At 45.7% G+C, this 12632-nt stretch overlaps 1 protein-coding gene across 1 annotated transcript in view; it reads left to right on the top strand.

The window, feature by feature from the left end:
- The window catches only part of COL20A1 (collagen type XX alpha 1 chain), a gene marked incomplete at its 5' end in the record, with an annotated part of 49655 nt that extends 40130 nt beyond the window's left edge, over positions 1–9525 (top strand). The window contains 11 exons of the mRNA XM_084271664.1: positions 504–599; positions 1078–1131; positions 1459–1512; positions 1799–1852; positions 3367–3438; positions 4111–4146; positions 5589–5655; positions 6216–6404; positions 7727–7804; positions 8813–8968; positions 9475–9525. Of these exons, the coding sequence (XP_084127790.1) occupies positions 504–599; positions 1078–1131; positions 1459–1512; positions 1799–1852; positions 3367–3438; positions 4111–4146; positions 5589–5655; positions 6216–6404; positions 7727–7804; positions 8813–8968; positions 9475–9488 (870 nt within the window). The 3' untranslated portion in view covers positions 9489–9525. The remainder of the gene's footprint in view (positions 1–503; positions 600–1077; positions 1132–1458; positions 1513–1798; positions 1853–3366; positions 3439–4110; positions 4147–5588; positions 5656–6215; positions 6405–7726; positions 7805–8812; positions 8969–9474) is intronic.
- Positions 9526–12632: the final 3107 nt, after the last annotated feature.

Genomic DNA, 12632 nt, shown 5'->3' with positions numbered 1-12632 from the left:
TGAGCACAGGGAATGACTGGGGCTGAATCCTCAGACCCTGGGGACTGGAGGAATTCGTGGTGCAGGTGTTCACTGCTCCACTGATCAAGACAGGGAAGAGCCAGACCAACCCACTGGTCACCTTTGGGGCAGCATCTGGGAAAGCAGCATGGTCACAGAGAGAAGATTTTGGGGAAGGAATGAGAGTGGATGCAGATCCCAGCCACGTGTTAAGGAATATCTCTCTCTGCTCTCTGGCCACCTTGACCAACAGGAGTTAATCACTGCTTGGGAAGCTGAATGAGACTTTGGAAAGCACTGTCTGCAGCTTTGCTGTCATCTCCCATGAAAGATACACCAAAACCTTGGACCTCAGGGGCAAAGGCAGCTGAAGTTACTTGGGGTCCCCTCACTGTCCTGACTTCATCCCGAATCCTGCTGACGGTTCAGGCTGACCCATGCCACGCTGTGCAGGCACTAATTGCTTCTTTTCCTTAGGTTTCATTTCATGTCTTTGGCTTTAGGGTGAACCAGGCCCACCTGGACAAGTGGGGCCAGAGGGTCCTAGTGGCCAGCAAGGCTCTCCAGGTTCCCAAGGAATCACAGTTCAGGGTCCTGTGGTATGTGATCTCTTCCGCTGCCTTTTTCTAGCCCTTGTTCTTAGCTAGAACACGTCTCAGTAATGGGTGTCTCCATAAAGCCCCCAAAACTCTATCTGTGTATTTACATCATCCCTGCTAACAGCTGGACAGCTGCAGGAGAGATGATGATCACTTTTTCATACTGAGAGGCCCTTCCCTTACTCATTCTGGCAAAAGACTCTCCAGACTTTCCCTAATGTGCCTTAAATGAAAACAGCCAGGGGGAGTATTCAGGGGTTTTTCTTTGCAATGAGCATAGTTTCTTGGGAGAGAGAGAGGGGCAGGGGGCTGCTGTGTGCTGCCTGGAACCCCAGAAGCCCCACACATGCTGTAGAATACCCATGCAGCACCACAGAGAGCTGGAGCAACCTGGGACAAGGATGTGGGGGAGCAGGGTGCTGTTTGGCTGAAAGGGTGCTGCAGTGTGGCTAACTATGTGCTTCTGTTTTAATCCAAGGGACCACCAGGAATTAAGGGAGAGAAAGGAGACACTGGAAGCCCTGGCATGCAGGTAATGGTAGACACTGTTCCTTTTCATTGTCTCAAAGATTTGCCCATTTTTTTTCCCCAGTAGCTACTTTAAGTAAGATTGAAAAGCCATAGAGTTACTACTCTATGTTGTCTGCTTGGAAACTACCTTCCATTTCCCAAGGAAAACTGAGTCAGTTGGTGCAAGAAAGATAGACCTGTCTGGAAGCTAGATAGAATGCAGTTAAGGTGGGATAGCAGTGAATAATGGTGAATAATTGTTTCTTCTTTTTCTTACCTCCCCTGTTAAAAGATGAAGCAGGGTAATGATAACCAGATACAGACTTGACCCAGCAATTCTGGTTTACAGGGCATTCCTGGTGTACAGGGAGCTCCAGGCAGGGATGGTCTTCAAGGTGCAAAGGTAAAATATCTCATCTCTGAGTTTTCATGCATGGCTGCCAAAAACCCTGCTGTGACCACACCAGCAGAGACCCAAAGCATCCAGCTCTCCTAATGCACTTGGTGCATAAGTAAAAACGGGGTCACCTCAGGTTTGGCCAAATCTGACCAGGTGCCACCCTTCTCATCTGCTTTGCAGATGTATTCTTTACCCATTGCTAGCAAGCTGCACATGGCAAAACCCTCTCACTGCTTACTAGGTCACTTTGAATCCTCTCATTATTACATGGTTGGGTTTGGCTTTGCAGGGGGTGAGGGGACTAGAAGGCACAGCGGGGCCTCCAGGACCTCCTGGACCAAGGGTGAGTACTCACTCTGAGTGATGCATACTGAGATCTCTTCCTCAGCAGGGGCTTGTGGTTTTTGCTGGCTAGCTGTCACCCAGAGGTGTCAGGGCAAAACCCTTCTGGGGGTGTCACAAGAACTAGCTGGCACAGTGTGTAGATGTCATCTTTCCCTGCTGCTGTCAGTAGAAAAACCCAGCTGCTTCTGGCAAGTTCTGAGGAAGTTTTGACCCATCAAGGGGAAGTTTTGACCCATCAAGGAGATGCTTGTTTTGTTATTTTTGCTATCCTGGTGCTACTGTTTTTCAGTGTTGGTTGAGTTTGAGGTGTATGGGTTGGTTAGATGGGAATCAGCAGGAGCTGGAGGATGCAGGCAGGTGGGAAAGGTTCTCCTAACCCCCACCATTCCCCATATCTGCTGCCAGAGCTGTATGGAGATTGGTGTGCTTGCACTCTGTTGTGCCCAGGACAGCAGAACCTTAAGGCTTGCTGATTTACATCCATCTGCTAATTTGAAGGCACCACAGCCCTTCCAAGTTCTGTGGAACAGGTACACTTCACTTTACATGGGAAACCGAACCCCAGTTTGGTTTAAATGATGGGTGGTGGACCTGCTAGTTCTTGATTCCTGCTGCTGAATTATAGGGAATTTGGCAGTCCTGAAGAGTGTAAGGTAGTGAGTGCTCACTGCTCTTTGCACTGGACCCCACAGTAATTGTGCTGAAGTTAGGTATTGATGAGAGCTGAGATTGAATTCAGCTCATACCTTTGACTTGCTCACCCTGGGAGGCTGTGGAGCCAGCAGGGTTGAACCACAGTGTTCTAAATATGAGAAAAGCACTGCAACCTTCAGAGCAGGCACCAAAAACTGTTCTGGTGCTGCCTTGATGATCTCTGGAGGTCCCTTCCAATCCCTAAAATTCTGTGAATCTGTGAAGACTTCTTTCATTTTCACGTGTAGGAAGAGTTGTTAATCTCTAGTGAGCTTAAACATGGAAAATTAGAGAAGAAAATATTTCTACTGGTTGTTTTTGTCTTAATGTTTTCTTCTCTTTATGGCTCCAAAGGGCACAGAAACTTCACAAAGAGGAGATGACCAAGGAAAGCACGTCCCACTCTCTGAGCTACTGTTAAAGGAAAAAGAAAACAACAGCATGGTGTTAGGAGGCTGAAGAAGAGGGTTATGCTCTAGGCTGTGTCTAAATCTGAATATATAATGAAGGATCTAAAGCCTGTAGGGTAAAAACACACTGCAGTTTGTTGGCAAAACTCAGCTTTGCTGGCTTGGCCATAATTGGGACAGTAATAGGAAGTGATATGAACATGACTCATACACGATATATTCTTAAAATTGGAGTCGTGGCTGGACGAGGCACTGACATAAAGCTTAAGGCTACACTGCCCTTGCTAGAGTCCTTTAAACACAACCTGCTGGTGCCCCTACAGCTGCAGGGAGACGTCAGCCTTGGACAGAAAAAGACTGTTAGGAAGTAACTGGCCTTTTATCTGAGTTTTGTAATCCATGTCTGCAGGGTTTCCAAGGAGTGACAGGCTCCAGAGGTAGCAGTGGGGAGAAGGGACCTCCAGGTGACGTTGGGCCAACGGTAAGTTCCTGCTCAAAGAAGGCCAAGACATGAAAGAATTGAGTGGAAACAAGCTGTTCCCACAGCAGCTCTACCTCAGAGCCTAAAGGGTACTTCTAATTCACACTCATCCATCTTAAGGAGATGTCTAGATATGCAAAGCCCAGGCTACTGAACTATTGATAAAGCATTTAACAACTCCTCCCTCCCTTTGCTCTCTGTAGACTCACAAGCTACACAAAATCCCATATCCAAGCAAATTTCTGCTGTAGGATTCTAGAATAAAGCAAGAAAGTCAGCCCTGAGCTGGAGTAGCCAGCGTTGGGCTTGTAGGGAAAACCACAGGTTTGGATGTCAGAGTTATTTCTTCTTCTCTGATGTCAAAACCAACCTGCTGTGTTGGGAAATCTGTTCTAAGATTGTATCTGAGGGATTTCTGCATCCCTGTTGATGTTACTTTATGCCACTGCTCTAGCTACCTCTTTATTATTCTTCTTAAAAAAGAAACCTAAATATTCACACGAGCTTGAAGCTCTTCTAGCCACTGTCAGGAGGCCAAGGAAACGATGAGAGCATGGGAAGCAAACTGTGCTCTGTGTCCCACTAATGTAACCCACATCCCCATTGGGCTTTTTGTTTAATTTTTACTTTTCCTTTCCCTAGACTTTTGTTTTTTCTTTTCATCTTTCATAGGGGCTGCCAGGTCCAAAGGGAGAAAAAGGAGAGAAAGTGAGTTTCTCTGGTGCTGGGAGAGTTTCTCTGGTGTCACTGTGTCCTACACTCAAAAAAGTGGATGTGGTAACCTGCTTTGCAAGCTCTGCTTACAAATACAAACCAAACCCAGTAACTTCTATACTTAGAGCTTTGTTGCCTTTCTGTTCACCTGCACTGGATATGCTGGTGGGATATAAATAATCCTGCAGCAGCAAGGAGCAACTTGGTGTTGGTTGTAGTAGTGAATCATGGAATCATAGAATGGCATGGGTTGGAAGGGACCCCAAGGATCACAGAGCTCCAACCCCCTGCCACAGGCAGGGCCACCAACCTCCAGGCCTGGAGCTACACAAGGTTGCCCAGGGCCCCAGCCAACCTGGCCTTGATGAAGAAATGCCAACTGAAACATTCGTTCTTTGCAGAGAAGGAAAAACCAAACCCACTTGGCTTCACTGAGTTGTTCTCTTTTAATGTATTGTGTAAGAGGGGACTCATCTGTCATGATGCTTTGGTGTGGCCCAGCACAGGGCCTGGGGGGTCAGGAGATCCACGCTGCCTTTGAAGGTCATTTCATTATGAGAGGAAGTTTTTCTAATCCTGACTTTCAGTCAAAACCCCCTCTCTGTGTCTTTCTGGGAGTCTGAGTCTCATTGCCAGGACTGACTTATATGAATTAGGCTTCAGACAGCTGCTTTTCACTCCAGTTAATGCCTCAGTATTATAATTTTAAACATTAACTTCCCATTCCCACCAGCTTTTCCTTTTCTATACTTTTTTTTTGGTGTTTGGCAGTGGAACTTCCCTTTATCCCCTCGTCAGGTGCTGTGCCAAGGCTTCTTTCTGTCTGGGTAATCTGCAGGATGATCCAGCCAGATACATCTATTTTCTACATGTTTTTTGGAAGTACACAGTGTGTTAGTTATGGATGTTCACACATAGAGTCAGTGTTTATTTTTAAGCTGCTTTTTTGCATTTTGATCACTTTTTCCTACTTGAGTAAAACTTTCTAAAGGACCCCTCCTATGTGATTTATTCAGAATCCAGGAACAGGAAGAATCAATATTCATAAAAGATTTAGAAAAAGATAGGATGCTGTAATCTCTGATCAGATGGGATGTTTTACATATCACAGAACTTGGATTTAGAGACTTAGCATCTTTTCTGATAAAATTTGAGCGGGGAAATTTTCTCTCCCTTTTTTGGGAGCTTCGGTAATTATTGAGATTCAGCTTTTTGATGTGCAAGAGAAAAGCAAATTATTGATGTTTCCCAATTGCAATTTTATGGCTTCAGAGGGTTGTGATAAATAAAAAAGAAGCTGCTCTTCACAGTAATTAATATCTCTGAAACTCAAGCTGACAGAAGGACTGGGCAGAGAGCTATCATGCATTATGGTATCGATCCTTTTTAAAAGATATTAATGCTTCCTCTTTTCTTTTTTTGGTTTTTAATTTTAGGGGGAACCACAGTCCTTGGCCACAATTTACCAACTTGTTAGCCAGGCTTGTGAGAGGATGATTCAAAGTGAGTATTACCAGCCCAGCTCCTGAGCGTGTTTGTGCCCCTCTATGAGTGAACAAAATGTGAAGAGGGACAGCATGGAGCTGGTGACCCAGGGAGCAGCTCCATCCTCTGCCGTGCTGAGCACCACGTGCAGCACGTGTCCCATCACAGCCTCTCAGTGCTGCACTGGTTTCACTGGGTGGCATTGTGAAATATTTCTTTGGGAAAATCTCTCCTTTGGTGCTTTGCAAAGACTCCTTAATTTCTTCAATGGAATAGCTTGAAATTAATTTGAAAGCAATTATTCATTCAGTGATTTGTGCTTGATTCCTCTGGAGACGAAGCGTTCTCAGTAAAGCTCCTGTGCTGTGAGGCATGAAGAGAAGCAGTGCTTTGCCCAAGGTCAGGCAGCAAAGTCACAACTCAGCTGTCCATTTTCCTCTTCTGGCTTTCTCAGTTCGGACTGACAGCTTTTTAGCACTAGCTGATCATTCTGAGCACCTTTTTAAACAGCATCCTTTGATTTTTCTCTTTTCTAAGTCTCCCAGACAAGGAAACATTCCTTTTCTTCCCTTTCTCAGCTCATGTGTTGAAATTTGACTCGTTCATTCATGAACATGCAAGGAAGCCAGTTCCTGTTTGGGAAGAAAGGTTAAAACCAGGAGAACCAGGACCACCAGGTCCTCCAGGTCCCCCTGGGAGCAATGGAGAAAGAGGAAAAAACGGCATCCCTGGTCAGCCTGGCAAAGATGGGTATCCTGGGGAAAGAGGTATGGACAGAAGTGTTTGTTAGCATTGTTTACTATATCTTTGGTACTTTAACTGAACACTTTAGTGCCTGAAACAGTACTGTAAAGATAACTTGTGATATTATCTCATCTCAGTGCTATTTTCCTTTTGGAATTCTCTTTTCTAGGAAGAGAAACCCAAGTTAGATAGTTTTAAGAGTATGGAGAAGACAGATGCAGCCTGGTCTTTTTGCCAGCTCTGCTTTGAGAGAAAGGCCAGTGTGCTATCATGTGTAGCTTTCGGGGGATGGAGAGTTTAATTTTAGAGAGCAGGATGCTTTCCCTAGAGAAAGGCAGAAAAAAACAGCTATTTGGATGATCATGTGGTGGTAGGACAGAGGAGAACCTAGGCAGAAATGAGCATCCTTAGAAAACACTGAAGGAAGGCATGAGGCAACTGAAGTAATCTTGAAAGTGGAAGTAGGTTTCTGGAGCAGTAGTTCCAGTAACAAAAGCCTCACACATGACTAAAGAAATAGATTAATGTGATCTCAGAAAGTGGCATCAGTTATTGCACATGGATGAGTGAGTGGTGGGAATACATTTCGCTTGGATTTGCAGACAACATTGTCAGTGGCTCAAGTAATTGTCTGTCAAAATAAAATGAAAAATGTTGGTTTCAGCAGTGTCCTAACACCTCTAAGTGACTACAGATCTTCTGCTTAACTCCTTACTCTGGCACTGTTCAGTCTTAGCTGGTATCTGCAGAGCTTATCAAAATGCCACTGAAGAGAAAAGGGAAGCAAGAACCTGCAGATGTTTCCAGCCTGTTGAGTGAGGAGGTGGGAGAAGACACATCTCAGGAGACAGCAATCTTAAGGACACAGCTGATCCAAATATTTTCATTTTAAAACTGAAAAATGGTATTTTGGCACAATGCAGCTGTTCCTCTGAGGTGGTTTTGTGAGCAGTTTCATGGGAAAGCATCACTCCATCGCGTGGCTGGAAAGACAGACAGGTCAGCTTGGAGATTGGTCTGATCCATGTGAAGAGCGTGGGAGTGGACCTCATGCTCAGGCCAGTGCACTCACACCAGAGCTATTCCTAGGTGAAAATCTATTTTGACTCACATCAGGCTGCAAATCAGTGCCAGTCCTGTTGGCCATGGGGCAAATGGCTAGTGTGGAGAAAAGAATAAGAGTCCAGATGGAATTAAAGGAAACAGGTATATTTCTGTGTTGCCAAGGGCTGTGACTCTTCTTCAGTTCAGTATCTAAGAGCCTGGTGGGTTGGCTGCAGGAACATTAATTCAGGGTGAAATGCAAAAGGCAGCAAAGTGACACTTGTCCATTATCTGTGATTAGGTGCCCCAGGACCCAAAGGAGAAAAAGGGATGTCTGGAGCCGGTGAGGAAGGGATCCAAGGACCCAGAGGCAGAACAGGTAGGGTGAATGCAACCTCTTTGTATGGCCCCATGAGGCCATCTGGAGCCTAACGGCTGTGGGATTCAAATCATCATTCAGCCTTGGGACCATTGTGGTGGGGCAGACTGCAGCACTGCTGGCAGCACCCTGGGTGGTTCCTCTCCACTAAGAGATCGTTCACAGAATCACAGAATGACTAGGTTGGAAAAGACCTTTAAAATCATTGAGTCCAACCATTCCTGCCCTCTACTAAACCATATCCCTAAGTACCACATCTGCCTGACTGTTAAACACATCCAGGGATGGTGACTCAACCCCCTCCCTGGGCAGCCTGTTCCACATCCCCACAACTCTTCTAGTGAAGAATTTTTCCCTCACATCTGATCTGACCCTGCCCTGGTGCAGCTTAAGGCCATTACCCCTTGTCCTATCAGCATCTTTTGTTCCAGGCAGCTTCTTCCCTCTGGTACCCATTTCCACATAGTGATGTATTTTAAGGACCTAAGGCACATCCAGGGAGTCATAGTTTTCCTGCCTTTTTGCATGCAGGACCAGATAACCCAAGGAATAGAAACTCTTTGAAAATTCAGCTTGTGAAACACAAGGGTTTTGGAGTAATCTGTTAGGATTTGGCATACTCCTCCATCCTGATCCCTGATACTTCAAATCAGTGGGAGGTTTGCCACTGCCTTAACAAACCAGTCACTACCATGGGAATGCAGTCAAACATATTAAATTTTGATAATGGAGAAGTAAATACACAAAAGCAATGACTCTGAGATGGATCCTGGCATTAGGGTGATTTTCTGCATTGACATGTAGGTGGATTTTGGATTCTTATAACTAGACTCAGTTTTTAGCCAAGCTGGGTACCCTTAGGGTCAAGAATAAGATCTCTAGTTACTGGGACTTGGGAGACCTTTTCTGACTGGCAGGTCTGATCCTCCCACTAAAATGAGGAAACAAAACTCAAAACTTAACTGCCATGTAGACATGATAGAACTTACAGTGCTTCTCATTCTTCAGGCCCACCAGGAGAAGTTGTGCTGGGAAAACCGGGTCCGAAAGGTTATCCTGGGAATGCTGGTCCTCAAGGTTTTCCTGGTGTCAGAGGGCAGCCTGGGCAGTCTGGATATCCAGGGGGTTGTGATATCTCTGGATGTTATGGGGCAAGTAGAAGAGGTAAGTCCTGATTATCTCAGTGCAAAAGTTATGATTTTAGAACGGATGTCTCTGGTTACTTCTCTTAAGCTAGACAGAGCCCTGTGTTCACCCTTCAGGCACTGACAGTCTTGCAAGAGGCTCCTTCACAAAGCAATCAGGATGGTTTGTGTTCAGTTCATATGGATAAAAGCCATTTCAATTGACTGGTCCTCAGCCATCCTTCATAGATTAACACACAACTACAGCAGCAGTTTAGCAGGTGGAATGATCATGGGGGGTATCTTCAGCTTTTAATGTTCCCTAGCAAGGATTCCATCATGGATAGAGAGGAACAGTATCTCTGTTCCTACACATTTATTGCATTTATTTATCAGTTTGGTACAAAGTCCTGGGAAGTGAAGAAAATCACTGGCCCTCAACGAAAGATTTACAAGGGAAAAGAATTAATTCTAAACCATTCCTTATAGGTACTTGACACTGATTTATTAGTTTGCTCACTGGCCTCATCTCCTTTCCACACACAGATTTCATCCCCTGACAGCTGCTGTGGAGGCAGCTGAAGACATTGATTTGCCCTGGAAATCTCTGGGTGAAAGCTCCACGCACTCCAAGAGAAGCAGCAACCTGAACACCAAATGTGTTGTTTGTGTGTGTGTGTTTTTTTAAATATCCCATCATTTCTATAAGGACAAGTCAATCAAACACTAAAGCCACCAGACCAGCCTGCGTTCAGATGAGTCACCCATCTGTTTTTCAGCACTGGACAACTGCAGTGTTCAAACTCACGCTGCACATCCCACAGACACAGTCAGGGGTGCAGGCTGACAGGCTTGGGAGGAAAAGAAATAATGTATTGAAATTCTCAGAAATAACACATTATTTTTTGCCCCATTTGGCTGCTCGTGGTTCCTTTTTGTCACTTGTTATTCTGGTCACAGGGAGAAACAGGCACCTCGTGCCCGAAGATGCAAATCCACTGGAGCAAAACTGTGTTTGCTCTTGGTTGACAAGGTAACAAAGTCTAGGGCCATTTTGATGGCTCCTGCTTTTGGCAAAGCACTGATGGGTTCCTTGCAGGGGTGTTGCATACACAAGCACCTCAGACAGCATGATAACCTCCCTGTGATGTGACAAGCCCCCACCGTTTAGCTGTGTACTCTCAGGCTTGGTAACTGTCAGGCAAAGCTGTAGATCAGACAGAGCCCAGCCACGTACTGAGAGGAGCTGGAGATTAACCTACTGAACTTCTCCATCTCCCCCTCCTGCTGTCTGGGCAGCTACTTGACATTTTATCAGGTAGGATATTGAAGTCTGACTTTTCTATAGATGACATGGAGGTAATTGTCGTGCTACACCCCTTTCCTTGCATGAGACATAGTCTAATATGTAGCCACAACAAGCCATACTGATAGTGATAAAAATGTACCCCCTCCTTTGCGATCGCTGCTCCAGGCAGTGCTCAGCGATGCTGCTTGTAATCATGGAATCATAGAATCACAGACTGGTCTGGGTTGGAAGGGACCCCAAGGATCACAGAGCTCCAACCCCCCTGCCACAGGCAGGGACACCAACCTCCAGGCCTGGAGCTACACAAGGTTGCCCAGGGCCCCATCCAACCTGGCCTTGAACACCCCCAGGGATGGGGCACCCACCCCCTCTCTGGGCAGCCCCTTCCAGCCCCTCACCATTCTCCCTATAAAAAACTTCCCCCTAATATCCAATTTAACCCTTCCTTCCTTCAGCTTTAATCCATCCCCTTTGTCCTGCCAGTCTCTGCCCTTTAACAAGCTGATTCCCCTCCTGTTCCTCTGCTCCCTTCAGGGATTGGAAGGCTGCAGTGAGGTCCCCCCACAGCCTTCTCTGCTCCAGGCTGACCCAGCCCAGCTCTTTCAGCCTCTCATCATAGGGCAGCTGCTCCAGCCCTCTGATCATCTTCATGGCTTCCTCTGAACCTTCTCCAACAGTTCCTTTAATTCCATGCCTGTTTACCTCTCCTTCTGTCCTGTCCTTCTTAAAATCCTCTGTCCTAATTTGGTCAATCTTATTACTGCCCTTCAGTAACTTGCGTGCCCTCTAGCACTGTGTGTAGTGTGACATCATGTCTTTAAATCTTCTATCCTCCAGTCCTTAAATCACAATAAATTTGGATTTTTATCCCCGTTGCAGAGTTTGACCCACCTGGTGCAGCTGGATTCTGGCAGAGGCTGAGGACCTTTCAGAAACAGATATTTTTTGCCTCAAGCATCATTTTAAGGTATTAAATCAGTCTCAGGGGTAAGGTACAATAAGCACAGAGGACTAACCAGCAACACTGCTAACAAGCAGCTCTGAAAAGGCTTTCTCCAGGGCTCAGCAGCTTGGCTGGAACAGATTTAAGGGGCTGGAAACAAATAAGACCTCCTGGGTGGGCATGAAAGGTCTCATAAATGGACATCACTGCAGCAGGGGAGAGCCCACTGGGGCTCTCAAGGCAGGCAGGGCTGTTGTACATGGATTTTCCTTAGTACCACAGGCCAATCTTGCATCTCACACCAGCACCTTTCTGCCTGTCTCCACACAAAGGAGTTTCCTTGAGTCCAGTTTCTTGATAAATGTCTAAAGAGAACTTTGTCCAAAAGGGAGGTGATAGATGCTGTGTGGATTAGCTGACTGGAGAATGAGATGATATAATGGAAAACAGTCCTGCAAACAGCTGGGAAATGGGGATGACACCGATCATCCTACCAGCCAGCTACAGGTAAAACACCCTGCGTGCCCTGTGGCTGGGGAGGTGATGCAGACAAAGTGAGCATTAAGGAACCAGAAGAAAGAGGGTGTAGGGAAAACCAGAAAATAGGTGGTAACTGAGATTGTTAATGTTAGGTGTCTGTGCCTTTGGTCTTCTTCCATTCATGGTCAATGGAGCTGTACTGGTGGGAAAGCATGAAACACTGGTGAGGGTATGATTTCTCCTCCACAAGCAAAACATGAATGATCAGAATCTGTGTCTGCTTTCTGTGGTGCCCTTGGGGGCCTCTGAGCTTAGTTTTGCAATCCCAGGTCCCCCAAAAAATCCAGTTACTTTGCTCTGGGTCTCTGCCAAAGCAGTTTTAGAGCTCTTGCTGTATCCCAGTCTGGCTTCCTCACTCTTCTTCTGATGTCAGCTTGTTCAGTCAAGTCCTGGGAATCAGTTCTGAGCTGGGAACACTGCAAATGTTAACAGCCTGGCTGCATACATTTTCCTGGAGTCTTTCATATGCTAAAAACCTCTCTCTTTGTGTTTCATGGTTTGGAATAGCAGAATTATTCATTCATTATTCTACAGTTATAGTCTGGTTCATGTCCTGGTTTTATTCCAGTTTCTGGTCATTGAATCCTATTGAGAGCATCCTCAACAACCTCCAAGATGCAATAACCTTTCTAAGAAAGAGAGGTAGGTGTTGATTCTGATTTTCTCCCCTTAGATTTTTGGAGGATGCACATCAGAAGCAGAAGGCAAGACTTTATTTGAACTTTAAATTGGGGGACTGGGATTAATGCCATGCAAGAAGGAATGGAGTTGCCACTATATGAAAAATGTTATGATGTTAGCAAAACAGAGGAGCCTGCTGACCTGCATTATCTGAGCTTCTCCCTAAACACCAGTAACATCTTTGTAACCAGTTTCAGCTGTCACTTCTGATCTTGTCCTGACAAACCCTGT

The sequence above is a fragment of the Gallinula chloropus genome (genome assembly GCF_964237585.1).
Source record: "Gallinula chloropus genome assembly, chromosome: 16".
In the NCBI taxonomy this organism is placed as follows: Eukaryota; Metazoa; Chordata; class Aves; order Gruiformes; family Rallidae; genus Gallinula; species Gallinula chloropus.
The sequence above is the reverse complement of the archived record's forward strand: the minus strand, read 5'-3'. Positions and strand labels throughout refer to the sequence as shown.